Source organism: Rhinolophus hipposideros (assembly GCF_964194185.1).
Source record: "Rhinolophus hipposideros genome assembly, chromosome: 22".
NCBI lineage: Eukaryota > Metazoa > Chordata > Mammalia > Chiroptera > Rhinolophidae > Rhinolophus > Rhinolophus hipposideros.
Window position 1 is genome coordinate 11128938 of NC_138068.1, and position 20200 is coordinate 11149137.

Here is a 20200-nt window from a genome sequence, read left to right on the forward strand (position 1 = left end):
CCCCTTTTCTCTCTGCTCCAGCCACGAGGATCTGGAATCCTCACAAGAGCCATCTCTGGCCGTAGGGCCTTTGCTCATGCCTGGACATTGCTCCCCTCTTTTCTCCTAACCTCCCACCCACATTGATTATAAGGTTCCAAATGAGGGTGGGGCCTGCCTTTTGTTTTGGCTCGTCGTCTTGTACCCTGTGCCTGGTTTACTACCACTGGGCCTGTTCTGGTTGGTGCGCACTTAATATTTATTTTGAATGAATGAGTGAATGACTTGACTTTGCCTAGCCGATGGATAGAACTTTCTTTTTGGAGAAGAAAGTAAAAGCAGCCTTTCCTCTAGAGAGGACGGCTTTGTTTCCAGCATAATCCGTGCCTGGAAACAATTATCTAAGCGCAAATGTGCAAATGTCTGCTCTCAGAAACGTTTGGTGGCCTGACTATCTTTCCCCACCCCGGGGACAAGGTACTCTTTGAAATGGCTTCCTTCCCTCTGATTTCTTTCCTTTTTGAGGTATTAATACTACTTCTAGTAGCCCTTTCCAAAACACAGTCCGATTGTCCTGCTTTAAATTTCCAGGGGCTCCTGAAGACCATAGTCTTGAGTGGAGGGCCAAAGCCCAGCTGCATCAGTCCTTTCCAGGCTCAGGTCAGCGGCCCTGCAGAGCCTGTACCTGCCCGGCTTCTGCTGGTCCTGTGATAGGCCAGGGTCTCTCCCTCCTGCTCCTCTTCGCTGAGACACACACCTTTGCAGATCCTTCCAGATTGTTCTCTCTGAGGACCGCCTTCCCCTCACCTTCTCTACATCCATCGGGACTCAGGCCCCCACTCTTTCTGAGCCTTCATTTATACCTCGTACCATGGAGTCCTTTAGCTTCCCAAGTCAAAATCACCCTGGAAAGTCCCTTAAATTGCCCATGAAAATACTCATCAGCTCTGCTCAGACATTGTTATGCATATTAAAAGTCTGAGAATTTCCAAGCCTAGGCTGAAAAAGGAGCAATCAAACGCAAGTACACATTGCTAGGCCTCAGATCGTTATGCCTCTGAGGCATTTAGGATGGCTGGAGGATGCCGCCTTGTTCTGCTCCATCGTTGTCTGCTCAATATTGAGCTTCCACAGCTCTGCTGTCCAATAAAGTAGCCACTGGCTGTATGTGGCTGTTTAAATTTACATTAATTAAAAAAAAATTCCTTCCTCCATCCCACTGGCTACATTCCAAATGCCCAATCGCCTCACGTGGCTACAGACTGCAGCATTAGATAGCATAGATATAAAACATTGCCATCATTATAGAAAGTTCTATTGGACAGCACTGCTCTAATTACTTGAATACATTAATGGATTCGTTGTGAGTGCTCTGCCTCATGCTATAAGGGAAAATATTGAATTAGCCAGGACTGCCACAGCACAGAACACGCTCAGTAAATCATTATTGTATTGGTCTGATCTTTTAAGAAAAGTTCTGCCAAGAGAGAACATGGCTGTCTTCTTATCTTCCCAAGTTGGCATTTCTTATTGAGGCCTCACTGAATGGCCTTTCTGCCAGGCCCCTTGGCATCTGGGCACTGGCTGAGGGAAAATATGATAGGATATACTGGCCCTCTCTCTCCCCAGCCTTCCAAATGCCCTATTGTAAAAGCCACTTACTTGTGAGTCTCATCGCCTGGACTGATATGGGGACCAGATCTCTCTGACCTCTTTGACAAATACTGGGCTGGCGATTTTTAGTAGCTGCTCCATGACTGTGTTTTGAATAAAGAATCTCTTCCAAGCAATATACATAAACTTTAAGGAGGAAAATGGCACATTGGATTTATGTTTTCAAATGATAGAATCGGTGGATCTCTTTGCAATAAGCCAGAATACACAAAGAGAAAGCTAAAAATCCTCCTTCTCCAGGTATGCAGTGTTAACAGTTTGCTATGTTTTCATCTATACTTTCCCCCCCGCTCTCTGTGTTTATGAAAATGTAAACAAACATTTACTGTGATGGGGTTGACCTTTTTTCTAGAACTTGGCCGTTCTAGGAAAACATCCTTTGTCTCTCAACCCTCCATGTACCTTACTGCCCTTGTCCACTTTACTCTGCCTTTAAAGCTTGTTCAAGGTTAAATTTAATTATGTGAAAGTTAAGAATAGTGGAGACCTTGGCCAATGGGAATTTCGCCTTCCATCCGAAGAGGGCAGCCTGGAGGACTGTTTCATGTGGAAATGGGGGGCCCTGCATGGTCGGATCTTCTGATTTTTGTTTTGTTTTGTTTCAGAGAAACTAGAAATCTGGATTTCTAAGCGCAGTTTCTCCCGAATTTAGAATATTGACAACTCATTCAAATTTGAAAGAATCACCCAGCTGTAGGTGGATTGGATTCGGCCTGCGGTTCTTCAGTGGGTTAGGTTCTGGTTCAGACCATGGCTGTTAGGTTCCCCTAGACTGATTTCCTGGTGATTCCTTCCCTTCTAGACCACTGGATCATCTCATCAGCTGTCACTAGGGCCCTTTTCCTAATGAGGATGACCTCGTTTTGTCCTTCACCTCCTTAACCACCCGCCAGTAACTTCCCTATCCCTACACAGCAGTTGGGGATTGTGTTTCGAACCAGGTTGCTATTTTTTGAATTGGGACCAGATATATTAATGGTTGGTGAGAGTTGTTTGACAAATAAGAATCTTTAAAATCTAGATTCATCTCAGGGATTACAGAGGTGCTGAAAAGAGATCCCTAGACTTAAAAGGGTTTGATTAAAAAAAAAGGGCAGAGAATCAGGACTGAAGAATTCAGTTAACTGGTCCACGGGGTGGCAGGGGGGCTGGGGGGGGGGTATGGGGGTGTGTGTGTCTGTCTCCCAGTGGGGAGTGTTTTCCCTGGAGAAAGTCATTCCTATTTTAAAAAGTTGCTTTTTTTTAAACACTAAAGGGTCCTGAAACAACAGCTCTCCTCAGGAAGAATAGAGAGAGCTGGGAAGTAAGTGGCCTGAGAGAAAATTTCAAGAGTTTTCCCCTTTTGGTTTCTCAGAAATTGTGTTTATTAGCTGCTTGGGCCCATCACGTTCAGGATATAAATCCTTATTTAATCCCCTACTTTTGGGGGAATGGCCTCTTTAGGCAAGACACAAGAATGGCTGAGTACCTGTTGAAAAGGGAATTCCCTGCTCTAGTTGCTTTCGGACCTTGAAATGGCCTGGCTTCCTTTTGTGTCATCTTCCCTGTGGACTTCTCAACCTGCCTGTGTTCTTGCTTTGCCACGAGAAACTCTGAAACCAGGTAAGAAAAACTGGAGTTTCCTGTGAGTCAGGTCTGCTTAGCACACCTCGTAGCTTTGTTAACCCTCTCCTGCCGCTCATTTAGTGGGTCACATGTGTGTATTGGGGCCACCTCTGAACCAGGCTGTGTGCCAGGCGCTGGGCCATAGCAAAGAAAGAAACACTGAGATCGCATTCTGGAGGAGACACAATAAATAAGTGAGCCAGCAAAACAGAAAATCGTTTCCAAGCATTTTCAGCTAGAGATGATGGCAGTGAAAAGGAGGGGGAGGGGCGGGGAAGACTCCAGGCTGATATAATCCAGGAGCTGGAGGCTGGGGTCGTCAGGGAAGGATTTTCTGGGAAGGTGACATTTGAGCTGAAGTCGCCAACTATGGGAAGATTAGGCACAGAACATTCTAGATGGAAGGGATGGCAAATGCAAATGAGTTTAACTTGTTTGAGGCCATTGTGTTGAGGGGTGAGTGAATGGAGAAAAGGTGAACAGGGCCAGATCCCTAGGGGCATTAGAGGTCTGGATAAGATGTTGGGTATCTAAGTCCTTGGTGGGTTTTAAGCAGGGAACTGCTTGTCTTATTTAGGTCTGAAGAAGGCTACTATAGAGGAGCAAGTAGTCGTGGATCACGGTGAGAACTGTAAAGGCTGGACTGCACAGGCAGAAGTGACGCTGGGCGGGAAAGAACACCCCTTTGCAGAGCACTTGCCATGTGCCAGGCGGGCACCACGTAGGCGCTTGCTTTTATCCCAACCCTGCGAGGTTTGGCATTCTCAGTGCATTTTGCAAATCACTGGCATTCTGAGGCCAGCTCCCTTCCAGGCTCCAGGAGCCTCATTTTAGGGAGGCGAGTGCCTTTGGAGGAGGCCTGGGGTTGAAGTTCAATCTGGAAGGGCGGAGCTGGGACTGTGGGCCACCTGGAACGTTCGCTTTGATCTGTGGAAATCCTGAGCCCTAAAGGGCTTTTGAGCCTGGCGTGGTTGAACCTGTGCCAGCCTGAGGAGACTTAAAAATGTTTGTGATTCTCATCAATGAACCTTTTTCAGGAGCAGGCTGGGAAGAGTGTGGCCGGTGCAAATCAAGGTGAAAATAGAAAAAGATTTGGGGAAACTGGTTTGAGATTTTTGGGTTATGGTCTCTTCTTTGCCCTGGCTCCTCCTTCCTCAGCCGGGGAGTAGTAATAGTAATAGCTGGTAGTGTTTTGTGCCCGATGCTGTTTACTGTGTATGCATTGTCTCATTTACTCCTAACAACCCTTTTAGGAGTATTTTAACAGTTACAGCTGAATTGACTGAGACACAGAGAAGCTGAATAACTTGCCAAAGGACACACAGCTGGCAGGTGACAGGGCTTGGATTCTGACCTAGTGTTGTGGGTCCAGAGCCCACACACTGGTGGTGTGCTGACATTGGTCAGCACCAAGTATGCCCGTAGTGACGAAGAATTACCAGGTGGCACTTACAGCCCTAGGGAAGGCAGGTGACTGGTGCAGATAAGGGCTTGGGAGTGAGACTTAGCTGTGATGGAGTCCTTGGAGTGTTGCTTTGACCTGAATGCCTTAAAGCACCTGAATGACTTTGCTTCTCTGAGTCTCACTTGTAAAATGGGTCCAAACGCCATTCCTACCTCATGGGATTTTTGGGAGGATTTGTAAAGTAGTTTCTTGATAAACAATAATTGGAATCGCATGAGCCCAGTTTGAGAAGGAAATAGAGACATATTTTCCTGGCTATACCGTCTCCCCTAATATGCATTCACCAATTCCTGGTATTTCTCCTGCTCTGCTTTTTGTCCATCTCCAATCTGTTTCTTATTTTATATTTCTATATTGAACATATTCTGCATTCATTCTATATTTACTAGCCACTTCAGCATGGGCTTGGTTTTCCCTGGGCCTCAGTTTTCTCATCAACAAAATGGGGACAACTTAGCCCCCCACCTCCTTGTGGAACTGTGCTGAGGAGCAAGTAAATTGATATTTGTATTTAGAACAGTGGCTCTGCACAGAAGTGGTCAACAAAAGATAACTGTTATTACTATTGTTTGTTTCAGGCTGTCCTCCCACGGGGACAGGGACCTCTTCCCCACAGCTCCCCAGGTAGCCCAGATGTCTAGTAGTTCCTTAATGACTATTTGTTGATTGACTCTGGTCTCATTGTTTGCTTCTCTTTGAAATTTGAAGTCAGGCCGCCAGGGGAAACATTAGGCATCGTTTTCCTATGTAGTGGGTGCTGTCACCTCTGTGGGTGGTGTATTTACACAAGGTTGGACCTGCCTGGCAGCTCACTGGAAGTTTCTTTACACCAGGGTTTCTCAACCCCCGTACTGTTGACAGTTTGGGCCTGATTATTCTTTGTTATGGGTCTGTCCGGTGTATTGTAGGGTGTTCAGCAGCAGCCCGAGCTTCTCTTACCTGCTAGATGCCAGTACCATCCCCTCTCCTTGCCTAGTTGTGACAATCAGAGAAGTCTCCAGACATTGCCCAGGGTCTACTGGGGGAAAGCGGGTTGAGAACCACTGCTTGACACTGTTTTCAACACCCGAGCCCCTTAAAAGTGGCACCTGATTCATGCCAGCGGCATGTTCTGAGCTCTTCCTGTGTGTCAGGTGCTGGGGATGCCTGGTACATAGGGAGCGTTACATAAACACTGTTATCATCCATTTCCCCCAGAGCCATTTAAACATATCTTACAGAGTTCAATGCGCGAACGTGATCAGAAAGAATTCTAAAAGGAGTCCAGTGTTGACTGGTTTTCTGGGTGTTCCTGCAGGGCCTTGCAAGCCAGAGCCCATACAGCTCCTATTTCCTTCAACCAGCTTCTGTTTCTGGCCTTTTTTTGCTTGGATTTTGTTCCATGCCACTACATAAAGATATGATTCCTTCTTTATTCCATTTTATGGCTGCATCACTGAGTTTTGCATCTCATTCCCCTGTTGCCATTGAAGTTGTTTCCCATCTTTGGCTTCTACAAGGCGTCCTGCAGTGGTCATGCGGTCCCTCCTGGGCACTCCCAGGCCCATGGGCCACAGGACACATTCTTAGAATTCCCCCCCACACCGATATCCGGGTGACATTAAGCAGGGTAATTGGGTAACATTGAGGGCCTGAAATCTTTGCTTCCCCAAAGGAACCTGGTGAGGTGACTGTAAAGGGCCTGTACCTTCTTCTTTGGTGTCTTAGAGAATTTTCTTGTTTTCATGAATTCAAGCGGCTCTAAGAGAAGCTGGACCTCCACCCAGGACGAGTGGGGCATGTTGCCTGGTTCCTAGCAACACAGCTCCCCTCATCTGCCTCCTTCCTGAAGCCTCTCTATTTCCCTTTTCTCCTGTCAGCTCACTTCTCTGCTTCGGTCAGCTGCTGTCAGCCAGCCCAGTGGTCTTTTTGTTTCTGAATTGGCCCTCTGCAGCTGCAGTTCCCCCTTGCTGTTTCAGAGCCACCCACCAGTGCCTGAGCTTTCCAGAACCTGAGCTGGGCCGGAGGGTGGGGCCCACCACACTGAGCAGCCTGAATAAATAATGCAAACGGGTTTCAGCTACCAGAACCAGCTCCCCCTGCGAACCCTCTCCTCAGCCAGCTATGATGTAAAAGGCCATAGACAACCAACCGGTTACTCCACATTTTCTTTGTGGTGGTTTCACTGGGTTTTAAGGGCCTCAAATCTATAGATGTGTACACGTGGGATACAGCCTTCTGGGCCTGGGCCTGCCGAGGGGGTGGGTGGGGTGCAGTGGTTTCTAGTAGGGAGCTGGGCCCTGCCTCCCCTCTTTGTAAAGTTGGAAAAAGCTTGGCATTCTTCAATCAGGAAATTCCTGTTGAGATGTTGTCGTTTTTCCAGAAGGCCTCATCCCAGCTGAGGGGGAGAAAGGGCTGCTGTGGTTGCAGTTGCCTCTAAGTTGTTGAGGGCTAAACAGTGAATTCATTTGTAAATCAGCCTCTTTTCCCTGGATTGGAGCAATTTCTGTCCTGCCAGGAGGGTTTGGAAGTTCACCTTTTACATATGAATGTACCTTTAATCACCATTTCCGCATCCTGAGGGGGGGGGGAGACTGAGAGAGAGAGAGAGAGAGAAACAGAGAGAGAGACAGAGAGAGACAGCGAGAGAGAGAAAGAGAAAGAGAGAAACTGAGTGACACACTGTGTATATATAGTAGAAAGATGGTTTTCTTATTTCTAGGAGAGGCACATCAGAACTAAAGATAATTTGAAGCAATAAACAGTTATTAAAAAAAACTAAAAACACTTCCACAATGCAAACCACCACAACTCCCCTTTGGTATTCTCACTCCAGCTTGCAAGACGACTGTAATTTGTTGTGTTTATTCCCATCCCGTGGAAAAAATGGCGCTCCAGTGAGCTGAAGACTTTTAGCTTAGCCGAGCTGCTATCTGTCCAGTGTGATAAATTAGAGCCAAAAGCCCGGGGACATGAAGGCACATCGCCCTGCCCCAGACTGCTTGATTACAGAAAGGTGAGGGTGTCCTTGGCCTCGCTGGGAGACCTAGCGCGTATTAGACCCGGGCTGGCCTGGTAAGTGGTGACTCTTAGCCTGTCCTCTTGGCTTCTTCCTCCTCCCCCTGGGAGAGGCTGCTGAGGATCCGGAAGCAGGAATGTCTGCCGTGTGTGAGCCTCTGTTCTCTTTAAAAGAGAGACGAGGCCCTCTGAGCAGCAGAGCTTTCTCAATGGCAGGTAAGTGCCCCTACTCAGGGTGACCTGCCCCTCACTTGCTTTGCATCTGAGGTACCTGGGATTCCTGGTACATTGACCTTTACCCAAGTGGAGAGTGACCCTTTCGTCCCACGGCCTCATTTCCATTTCAGCCCTTCTTTTCCTGGTGTGGGTGAGAAGTTCACATTCACATGCCGGAGATCTTTTAAGATGCCCAGCTTTAGGCGAGAGCCCCCTTTTTGGAGGTGGCAGTGGCCGGCCCCACGCAGCGGGCTGCGGCCTTATCTCCAATGTTCTGTGGGTCTAGGGGGGCTGTTCAGTGTGTGGGCAAGCTAGTCTCTTGAGATTTGTTTTTGCTCATGTTCCTGGTCACTTGGGCGTGTTTCCTCCCCACCCCCCATCCTTTGCTCCGGATTTCTCATTTCTGTTCTGGGCCTGGAGGAAGTTTTGGGCTTTTGTTCCATTATGATGTAATTACTGGCTGGACAGAGCCCTAGGATTCCTGGGGAGGGAGGCCTGTCTGGGTACCTGCTCTGTGTCTTTGGGAAATGCTTTGAAATGATTAACTAACGGCTCTGCTTTGCTGTTTCTGGGAGAGCAGTGTGTGGTCATGTTTGAAGCAGGCTATGGTGACGCCTGGCAGTTCCCGGCAGGGGTGGCTGCCATTGCTCTTGGTTCCCGAGCCAGTGCAGGCCTCTGCCTCCGACCCTGCCCTCGCAGTTACCCGAGGAAACCTGCACTCTTCACAGTCGGATTGAAATGGAGAGATCATGTCCTGGGTGGATTCCGGTCTCCACTTTATGTAGCCTGCCGTTTCCATGACTTTGAAGCTGTGGCATTAATTTAAAATGCTCCTCTGAGAAACCCAGCTCTGTTTTTGGAGAGGGATAGTAGAGGAGAAAGAGGAGGAGGGGGAATGATTGTTGGTTTAAAAAAATAGCTACTGTTTATTGAGTGTGTACTCTACCAGGTATTACACTAACAGCTACACGTGAATTAACTCATTCAGTCCTTGGATAACTTCACAAGGTACCATGATTTCCATCTTACGGAAGAATGGAGGCACAGAGAAGTGAAATAGTTGTTTTTTTTTTTTTTTTTTTTAAGGAGGGCACAGCTCACAGTGGCCCATGCGGGGATCAAACCGGCAACCTTGGTGTTATTAGAACCACGCTCTAACCACTTTGCTAATCGGCCACCCCCAAGCAGCTTTCTTAAGGCCTCTCTGCTGGGCTGGGCAGCAGAACTAGGCTCCCCCGACCACTGCAGCACCCTGCCCGTGTCACCTGGACCACGTCTGTCAGAATCTGTGCCCCCGACCTCCCTGTAAGGTGACCACCTTGTCCATCTCCTGCCAACCAGCAGTTGGTCACCCTACTGCTGTGGCCTATGCTGCCTGTTGACCAAGTTTCTCTTTTCATTTGGGTCCCAGCAGGCTTGCTGTCGACATCATTAAGGAAATTCAATACACACAAAAACATACCATGGGGCTGGGTCTTGTGGGGAAGAGCCTGGCCTTTCAGCTGGGGCCCTTTCCCTCTCGAGGAGACAATTCCCCTTAATGGTGTGTCATTTCCTAGACTCTGGAGAACGGCTGTGACGCAGGCACCAGATGTGGGTGGGGGTGGGTTGCCTGCTGTGGCCTGTTGGGGAGGCCTGGGTGGAGATTGGAAAGGAGTGTCGGGGGAGGGGGATGGCCATGGAGACCCTTCCCCTGCCTATTTTGTGGCCTAAGCCCGGTTCTGATGCTACCATTTCCCAAGATTGGGAGGTAATGTGCTTCCTGGGGGCTGCCTTTGAGAGGATGGCGGTCATCAGTGAGTGACACATGATTTTCCACCTTACTCTCAGTTCCTGGAGTTCCTTGTTGACTTTCTACCCCTTCCCCACCCCCCAAACCACCATCTGCAGGGAAAGGCAAAATGAGAGTGTGCTCTTAAAACACAGACTCTGAATTAGAAAGTCGTCTTGTTCCAGAGCTGAGAAAAGCCCCTCCCTGGCACGAGGCCCTGCATGGGTTCAAATCCAAGCCCGTCTCCTTGTGTGATCTTGGGCAGTGACTTAGAGGGAAGGACACGAAAGGCATTTTGAACACTGCCTGGTACATTATGTGTAAGAAAAGAAAGTCTTAACTGTTACTACCGTGGCTTAGGAAAGCTAAGAGGCTGGGTTATCTTGACCGAAGGCCTCTCTGAAGGGACATCTAGGAAGGGCTGAGTGGGATTATTTCTGACGGTTCACAAGACAGGTTCGGGAACCATCTCATCATATGCCTGGTTCCTAATATCCACAGACCTTCCAATTTTATTAAGATTTCAGTGAAATGTCACAAGGAGGGGAAAATTATGCTGCTTCCTGCTCCCTGCCAAGCTGTTTTCCTGAGTCATTGCTCTGTCCTTTTCCTCTAGGCAGCTCTCCACCCTCGCTTACGTTAACTCCTTCAGCACCAGACTTATTTTGGGGGGGTGGGGGCGGAAGGCCAGAGGGTTGCTGGCGGGCCAACCCAGTGGAATCACAGGTCCTACTATGTCACAGAAAGGTCTTTCAGAGCCAAGGTGATCCCATTTCCCTGGTGATTCAGTCTGGAGGGGGGTACTTCTATAGATTAAGTGCCTCTGGCAATGCATCCTCATCAGAATTCAATCATTAAAGAAGGAAAAAACTTGACTCAGCTTTCTGGAAAAGGTCCGCAAGGCGGCTTCGTTGCCATGACTACAGCAAGGTTCCCCACCCACCGTTCTATCCCCACCAGAGGCCGGGCCCCCACTGCAGTGGGTAGGTTTTTAAGCCAAAATGCTGACCTGATGTCCCATACCTTCCAAGGACGCTAAATCCAGCCAGCATTGCCCAATTTTTCTCCCTAAGAGCCTTCACTGAAAGCCTCTGCTGTTGACAGATGTGTCTGTTGTTCGGAACCTATTCAATTTCTACTCCTTGGATGCAGCTGCCGAACTCTTTATCAACCCTGGAGGGAGTCGATATGTTTGTAATCAGGAACAGAATTGGGGTTTTTGTCTTTTGCTGAGACTAGAAGGTCAGCCTTGGGTCAGATCTCCCTTCTAGCCGAGCAGGACCCTGGTTTCCCCGTTTGTTTCTTGGCGGGCTCAGGCAAAACTTCCTTCCCAGGTCTAAATTGCTTACCAGTGTGTTCACTTCTAGAGTTCCTCCTCTACCCCTCCCTCTCTCCACCCTCTCCCCCACCCCCACCCCCACCCCCACCCATTTCCCATGGAATTCAAGAATTTGAAAGTTCAAAAGGGACTTTATGACCCTCTAGCCCTGTACTTTTTAATCTTTCCTGCTGATGACACCTTTGAGAAGGTGCAGTAGGAATGGCCCTTCTTCCCAGGAAATTGCATCCATGTCCAGAACATGGGTCATGGGTCCCTGAAGCACATTCATGAGTTCCAGGTAAGAAGTTCTGATCTGTTTGCTTTCTCCTCTCTCCTCGCATTTTACAGGTGTGGCCCTGGGTCCTGAGAAATAGGGAGACTCTCCTGGGGTCGTCTCCTGTCTAGCTGTGTTTATTCTCTTGCCATGCCTCCTTGTTTGATTGGCTTCTATTTCCCCAGTCCTGAATCAACCCCACAGGTAGCTGTGGGAAAGATAGGAGGTCGGTTTAACAGGGTGACAGGCTTGAGAACTCTCTAGGCTTGAGAACTCCGACTCTACCCCCCAAACACACACCCTAGAGCATTTCAGACTAGCCTATAACTGAATCCTCTAGACGGCTTGTTAAACCCCAGATGGTTGGGCCCTTCCCCAAAGTTTCTGATCCTGTAGATCGGGTGTGGGGCCTGAGAATGTGCTTTTCTAGCAAAGCCCCAGAGGAAGCTGCTGATGCTGCTAGTATGGTGGGGACTACACATTGGGAACCCGTCGCCCCAGGGATCGCAGCTGCAGGTGGGGAACTTAGGCTGCCCAAGAAGGAGCTGGTGCCCTTTCTGGCTCCAATGGCCAACGAGGTGTGGGCTGGGCAGTGCTGTTACCCATCACATCCATGTCCCAGCTCTGCAGTACCTACCATAGCTGGGAGTGTTGGGGAGTCTGTGGGGGTGCTTTTAGTTGTCACAGTGTTTGGAAGTACTGATGGCATGGAGATGGAGGGTGCCGAGGTTGTCCTCGCAATGAAGGACTTCCAGAACCCAGTACTGAGCGATCCATTGAGAAACATCAAAATGCACTACTTATTTTCCCCCCACACATTCCCTAACTGTCGCATTGGTGTGTCTTGCCTCATGTCCTTTTTCTTCTTTCAAAATCTACCCGCAAACGGAACAAAACATACAAAATCAAAACATTTCCCAGTTGCTTTCAATTTTTGCCTGGTCAGGATGCCATTTCTTCTGGGCCACCTGTCCTTGGAATCCCCCAAACACCTTAAACACCCATACTCTGACCTGGGAGCGAAGACATTTGGGTTTACCAGATCCATGTAGAACAAATCCCAAACACCTTCGTTTGGTCCACAAGCCTGCACGATCGGCCCCAACTTTGTCCACCTGGTGACATTTTTTACCCTTAATCAGGCCTCTGTCATTTGCTCATTACTGGCTTTGGTTTGCACCTGCTGCTTTTTCAATGTGAAACAGAACTTCCTAAGGACTTCCATTATTTATTTTATTTTGATAAAGTTGTCCAGGCACTTGGTAAATATTAAAGTACACAAGGTTACACAGTGAAAAATAATCCCTTCCCCCAACCCCTGCAGGTTCCTCTCCCCTGAGGCAACCACCAATCCCCATTTGGAGTTCTATCATACTTTCGTGTTCATCCAGGAATATTCTAGGCTTATGCAAAAAGGCAGACATAGATGTGACATTTTTGGGTGTGAGTATGTGTGTTGGTCCGTGCATGGTGCTAGACATGGTGTTGCTTTTGTTCTTTTTACCTGCTGCGGAAGCTTGGAGATTGTCATACATTGGTCACCATGATTGTCATTCATGCAGAGGTGCCTCATTACTCTTAATGGCTGCAGAATATTCAACTATATGGCTGTAATGTACTATTAGACCAATCCTCTATTTGTGGACGTTTCAGTCATTTGCAATCTTAGGTACAGCACACACGGGAATCGTCTTGCGTGTGCTTTGCTCCCCTGTGACTATGTCTGTAGACTGTGTTTCTAGGGGCAGGCTATGAAGGAGAAAGGGAGAGTTTCCCCGTTGATGGTGGAGTGGAGTGAGGACTCCTGCCGGAATGAAGGGAGGTTTTCTCTGGGGAACGTGCCCATCTCAGGCTGCAACTTTTAAGTGAGTTTTCTCACTAACTAGCTGCTGTGTGCCTCTGGGCCAACCCTTGGGTATCTCCTGGCCTCCATTTTGATGTCTGTGGGATGATCCCCTGAACTCTGGGGTCTGTTCTCCCTCAAGTTGCTTGTGGTTAGCATTTAATTTCCTCTCGGGGCTGTCTCAGCGTGGCACCCTGAACATTTGTTCAGGATTTTCCCAAAGCCTGTCTGGCGAGACCGGAGAGTTCTATCATGCGGACTGGATTTTGTGACAGCCGTTTATTGTCTTCCTTTGTGAGCCTGCCAGAAGACGCTCCTCCTCTCAGTCTAAAGTAAACTATTAGAGGCCTTGCCTGTGGCCATAGTGGACCCTGTTCATCTGCCCCCAGCAGCTCCTGTCCAGACTGAGGACAGTGACACACAGCACAGCCTGCATGCTGGAACTTGCTTGAAAGTTAAAACTGGAGGAGGGACGTCGTCAGGCTGCCTTTGGGGGATAATCATCTTTCCGGATTCCACATCCCATCCCATCACCTGTGCTCTCGGCATAGCTCTCTCTTCCGGTGCCTGTAGCTTTCAGTCCTCAGAATGTAAGGTGTGCCTGGAGGCCTTGCCAATATATCATCCCTAAGCTAACAAGACAGCCGTCGGGCATGGAATGGATTCACATCCTTGCAGGTGAAGATTTGACCCTGGTGGAAATATATATGTGTTTAAATGAGATTCTAGGAGAATTAAAATAGAGAAGAGTGGGTTGACAAAGGTGGGGATTGGCATTTTACACATGAGAAATGGTGAGAATATAATTTGTGTTGGTCTCTTTGGAGGAGAGTTGCAAACATAATGCCTCCTGGTGGCCAGGCGATCAGTTTCCGGTGGGTTATATTCTTTTCGCATAGTTACTCTTTGTTAGCCTGATATACATGAATAAATGTTGTCTTCCACCAAGTATGTTTGCCTTTGTTTTCTTGAAGCATGTCGTCTTCCTGGTCTGTCTTTCATGGTTTCCTGTTTTTGCCATCAGGAATGGATGTGGAAAAGAAATATTTCTTTGGGATAAGGGCAGTACCAGTGTCTGTGTGATAACTCGTGGTAGCTAGGTCATGGCCTTGTCAACAGGGAGACTGTAGGGAAGGGTGGGGATTGTGGCAAAATGGAGGGCACATTTCCATCTAAAAATGGCTGGCTGGTGTTCAGATCTATCTGTTGCCATATGGCCCTGATCTGTTTATTTTATTTTATTTTTTTAAAAAAGAATCCAAAAATCTAGGTTATTTTATGAAGTCTTTCAATTTTTATATTTTGGCAGTGAATTAAATTTTTTACAAAAATGCTATGTAGGCCAAAGAAAGACTGGTCTTTGAAACAGGCAAAGAAGAGGTGGGTGGGTAAGTGTATTCTAGGGGGAACACTAACATGGCATTGGGTTTGGGGACAAAAATGCATCGTGTCCCACACACCCCCTCCCTGAAGAGGCCTAGGTCTCCCTCACTGCTTTAAAATATGTGGCCCTGTGTGTCTCTTTCAGATCCTGGCTCCACAGAGAGAGCAGCCCAGAAAAGAAAGTTCCCCAGCCCTCCGCATTCTTCCAATGGTCACTCGCCACAGGACACATCAACAAGCCCCATGAAAAAGAAAAAGAAACCCGGCTTACTGAACAGTAACAATAAAGAGCAGGTAAAGGGCCACTGGGAATGGTGTCCACACCAGAGGGACAAAGGCTGCAGTGACAGCGCTGCAGCTCTCCGGGTTTTTCTAATAGCCAGTGTTTAGCAAGCTGCCTTACTCTGGCTGTCATTTGCATAGGACAGAAAGGGCAGCTCAGAATGGGCCTGTGTAGAAATTTCTAGTGGGTTTTCAGATCTGTTTGGGGGCCAGGGCAGTGACAGATGAGATAAGGATATTGTGCTGTAGGGCTTGGGGCTTTTCCTTGGGTTTCTTTTTCACACTTGAGGCCTGTTTCCCCTGAGGATTGTGGCCTGAGGATGTTTCCCTCCTGGGTCAGGCCAGTAAGATGATTTCCAACTCTGCCTGGAGGTGTTTGTGTGGCTGAGGCTTGCTCCCTTCGGTTCTCAGTTTTCTCATCTGTAAAATAATGGGTTTAGGTCAGCGGTGAGAGACAGCTGTTTTCCCCACCCATCAGTCTCAGTGGACTTTGGTAATTGGTTGCTATCCCTGTCATTTTGCCCAGACACCCCCACCCTCCCTGGGCAGCCAGGAGCAATCCACGAGATGTGACCATCTATTCGCCATCTTGGATCTTGCCTAAGAAACCTTACAGCTTTAAAATTCTCTGATGTAGGCTAGATATATTTCCGATTAAAAAAAATGAGAGGTGCTTTAGTGGACCCTGAGGCCAAATCTCCTAGCATCGGAGGAAACGGGATACCCATTGGTTCTGGTACCACTTCAGCAAGGATACCTTGGGCTGGGTTCATACATTTCATGTATCATAGAGTGCCAAAGTGGGCTGTGGGGATTTGAGGTTGAATAAAGCAAGATTACTGCTTTCGTGGGAAGAGACCTAGCAACGGTTAAATGCCCAGGACTGTGAGAGGGATACGTGTCTGCCCACCAATCTATTTTCATTCTCAAATTATATAGCAGAATGCCAGCTCTGCTTTTGCTCTGTAGCTGTGGCCAAGTTAACCTTTCTGTGCCTAGTTTTCCCATCTAGTGACATGGGGACAATGACGTGTGACTGCTCCTTTCACAGGGTTGTTGTGGAGATGAATTGAACTCAATGACATAAACAGTAATAAAAATGAAGCCAGACTAAGTAGAATCACCACACAAGCTGTACATAAAATAATTCAACAGCAGCTCTGGAAATGTTCTTAGAACTGCGCTGTTCAGAACGACAGCCACGTGTCACGTGTGGCCATTGAGCACCTGCAAGAGGCAAATGTAACCAAGGGAATGAATTTCTAATTTAATTTATTTAAGTGGCTATCTGTGGCTTGTAGTGCAGGTGTCAGACGGCGCAGATCTAATGAGTTGGGAATGCCATTATAGGAGAAGAAACTTGGTGGGTCCTACATAAATGTTCTACGGGATTGCAATTTGGAAAACATACATCATAGTATTGGTGACAGTAATGCTAAAAGCATTGCTTGCAGGGCGCCCTGTCCTGGCGTGAGCCCTTTCCCGTGTTACTCTTTTTTAATAATTTTTTATTGAACTATAATTGACATCTGACATTATATTAGTTTCAGGTTGCTGCGTTAATCTTCATGTGTATCGTAACTCTGTGAGTAAGGGCTGTCATCATCTCCATTTTGCACATGAACACACAGAGGTTCAGAGAGGTTACGTTGCCTCCTCAGGCTTCACAGCGAGTAAGAAGCTGCCTTTGGGCTGATCATTGTAGGCAGTTCACACATTTTCTTCTCTTCCTTCCCCACCCATGTGTTAATAGCATTTCTAGAACCCCCAAGCTCCGTGACCACATTGATGTGTTTGTAAATCTGTGTCCCCCTTTGAACTAGCAGCCTCAGAAAAGTGGTCAGTGTACGGCGGCTACTGTTGCCCCAGAGTTTGACACGGGGTGAGCTTATGAATACAGAACGCGCTGAGGATGTGGAAAATAGCAGAGTGTGGATGACTGGACACAGGGCGTGATTATGGTCCTGAGTAATCCGTCATCTTTAGTAGTGATCAAAGCGTTTACAGGACCGTGGCACTGGAGGGAATGTGTTCCAGACCTGGAGACCTGGCTCTTTCTAGCCCCACTGCATCTGGGGAACTCGCTGTGTGACCTTGTCAGTTGCTTTCCTATCTCTGAGCTTCAGTTATATTGTAAAATAGGGGTTTGGACTAGGACCATCATAAGGTTGATTGTAGGTTTGTTTTTCAGATCTAAAACTCCCTGGGGCTGAACAGCCAGGAGTTGGCAAAGGAGAAATAGCTTTAGCTATAAAGAGAAGAAACTGCTGACCCCTGACTTCGTAATTCATTGTAGCGTATAATGTTTGCATAGTAAGGGCAGCCTCCCTCATGCACGATCTGCTTTCCTAAGGGGAACTTAAATCCTTTCTTAAAAAAATTCTTCTGGACACGTTCTTTTCCTTTTCCATTCCCTTTCCTGTCCTCTTGCTTTCTGTTAGAATTACGGAATTAAAAAAGTATGGAATTAAAGCCAAATTGTAGGTCACAAATGCTGTGTTTGACCAACATAATATAACTTCAATTAATTGCCAACATGTGAAGATCATGAGATTTCAAATAACAGCTTGTATTTCTAGGTTCTTAAAAACTCAGAAAAATCCAGCAGTCGCTGGAGCTGAGTAGACCCTGCCCCCTTAGATGCAGGAACTGTGTGCTCTGGTTTTCCACACTCCCCACTGCTCCCCGTAATGTCATACGCTGCCTGCTTTGCTCATTGCTTCTGCCTCTGGCTCTCTTAGACATTTGACTTCTTTTGATGATTGGCATATATCAAGATTCTCTACCTCCTTCCTCTTTTTCTTCTAATATCCTTTCTGTATTCTAGGGTTCTAAAAAGAAAGCCATTCTGGCCTTATAAAAACAAACAAACAAAAACGTACTTTTCCATTTTTGGTAGAAACCTTTTATTACCAAGAGGAGATGTGGGTTGAGTTTTCAGACTGGAACCCTGTTTCACCCATTTTTCATATATTGGGAATTCAGTACTTTGAGAGTTTTAAGTAGAGCTTTAAAACATTATTTTTAGGGGAAAAAGTATTCCAAGGCTTATAATTAATTTTTAATGCCTTCTGGTCCAGTGGTTTCACTCCTAAGGAAAGGTTTGAAAACAAGTTGGTGCTTTTTCTTGTGACTGTGGGGGAGGGGGGAGTACATCCCAAAGCCCGGAAGGATACCTCTGGAATTTTGTGGAGGAGGGTCAGTTTGTCAAACGCCCTATAGTAGATGGGACAAGAAATATCTTGTCCCCAAATGACATTAGGGCTGTTAGTGAAAAATACCACTCTTATCTTAGAAGGTTTTCTCCTTCCTCCTTCCCTCTCTCCCACCCTCCCTCCTTCCTTCCTTTCCTTTTGTCATCAGGATTGAGAAAGAATCTGCGAACAGATTTGTACAAAATGACCTTAGGTACGCCTTTGATCTAATATAGCAGAAAGTCCTGGGGCCCCTCTTTTCTTCCTCTGAGTATAGAGTTAGTGTGTATACATATCAGACATGGGTGGGCTAGGACTTATTTTGTTGAGCTTAGGTGTTGTCTGAAACACTAGAACGTTTCACAGACATCCTCTGTTGAACGGGAGCAGCGTATTAACAATGGAGCCCGTTCAGGAGACAGTAAGATTGCCAGCGTCTTCTTGAGATCAGGCAGCACTGACCATGTGTGTGCGCGCCTGGCTGCCTTGGTCACCGGAGTGGAATGTAGCTTCCCCTTAGGGGAGGCATGAGCTCTGCCCCTCCGTGCTGTGTCCCCAGCCTCCAGGCTGAATGCCAGTGCCATTCCTCACACTCCAGGGCTAGGCAGTTTGTCTTTGAGACATATTTTGCAAGACCCATACTTTTATCAAATGCAGGAGAACAAAAGCTAGAGCAAGGGCTATTTTCATTTATTTATGTTACCGACCCAGCTCCCCGCAGGAATTTGAATTTGCAGCTCCACCATCCCCCCCACATGTACCCTGGCTCATGCAGACCAGGTGTTGGCAGACTACAGTCTGAGGGCCAGATTGTGGCCCAGAGCCTGTTTTTGTAAATAAAGTTTTATTGGCCCACAACCGCATTAATTCATTTACATACTGTGCATGTTGCTTTTGTGCCACAGTGGCAGAGCTGAGTAGTGGGGACTGAGACTCCACGTGATGTACAGCGCCTCAGTGATGTACTAGCTTTATAGAACCCTTTATAGAAAAAGTTTGCCAGCTCCTGGTGTAGACTCAGGTATTCCAGAAATGAATGAACAAGCCTGTCTATTTTCTTGTTAAGCCAACCTGTGGAAGAAGCTGGGAAATAACCTTTGCTCACAGAGCCTGCAATTATCCTCTCATAGCACAGGTTGCAACCTGTTAGCCTTACCAGCAAGGCTGGTAACACACCTTATACATGTGGGGGAGGAAAAAAAAATCGTAACTCATTTTACCTGAAACGACTTGCTTTTCCTTTTTTAAATGTTCCATATTTGTTATCAGATTATTTTGATGGAGCAGGAAACATTTACAAGCAGCAGATAAGGCAGGTATCTGATGGACATGGAGATTACCAGGGAGCTAGTTCTTGGCAACAGTTGCTGCTTCAGGAAAGGACAAAAATCTCCTGAAAAGAGATTGGAGCAGCCTGGCACTCACTCCGCATGATGTCCCAGGAACACCCACCCCCAGCCAGGTGTGGGATGGGGCAAGAACATGGGGGAAACTTAACTTTGGAACTGACAATACCCTGCCTTCTACTGATAGAAAGGACTCGGGTGGTCGCTTAGGGAGATTAGCCATCATGTTCTATTCTTCCAGTTTTTTTAGATCTTAACAACTCTTCCTGTCCTACTCTTAACTGAAAGGAAGTTGGGCACTGAAATATGGTGCCCTGCTATCTTGCAGAAGCCACAAAAGCATCCTGGAAGACCCTACAGAAACAATTCTGCTTGCTTTCATATGCACACTTATATTTTTCAGCAGGCCTTTCTCCTCCTCTTCCAAGCCCCCAAACAACTCAACTATTTTCCTAGGCAGATAGCAGACCCTCCACATTAGTGGCTCTTAACTGAGGGCAGTTTTGTCCCCCAAGGGACATTTGGCCATGTCTGGAGACATTTTTGGTTGTCACAAGTTGGTGCATTGTGGGAGGGTGCTACTGGATCTAGCCAGGGATACTGCCCCCACAGCAAAGATTCTAGCCCCAAATGTCACTAGTGCTGAAGTTGAGAACCTTTGCTCTAGAAGCTGTTGTCTTTTCATGTCTCAGTCTATGATGTTTCTAGTGTCTTCCTCAATTTCAGATTTTTTTTCCCCTCCAGCTTTTTTCATTAAGCAGGACTTATTTTTGAACCACAAAGAATGTTCTCTGAGGGGATCACTCAATCATCAGAATCTCTTCTGCACCCAGCATCATCTTATATGGGT

At 47.2% G+C, this 20200-nt stretch overlaps 1 protein-coding gene across 22 annotated transcripts in view; it reads left to right on the forward strand.

Annotated features, from left to right (window-relative positions):
• ZMYND8 (zinc finger MYND-type containing 8) overlaps window positions 1-20200 on the forward strand; it is a 116808-nt gene that overhangs the window by 22345 nt on the left and 74263 nt on the right. For 13 of the 22 annotated variants that reach the window (XM_081034244.1, XM_081034243.1, XM_081034250.1 and 10 more), the window contains one exon: window positions 14674-14822. In XM_081034244.1, the coding sequence (XP_080890370.1) occupies window positions 14674-14822 (149 nt within the window). Of the gene's footprint in view, window positions 1-7697; window positions 7937-13765; window positions 13824-14673; window positions 14823-20200 lie in introns of those variants that run through there. The other 9 variants (XM_081034246.1, XM_081034245.1, XM_081034256.1 and 6 more) reach the window with 7 other exon arrangements.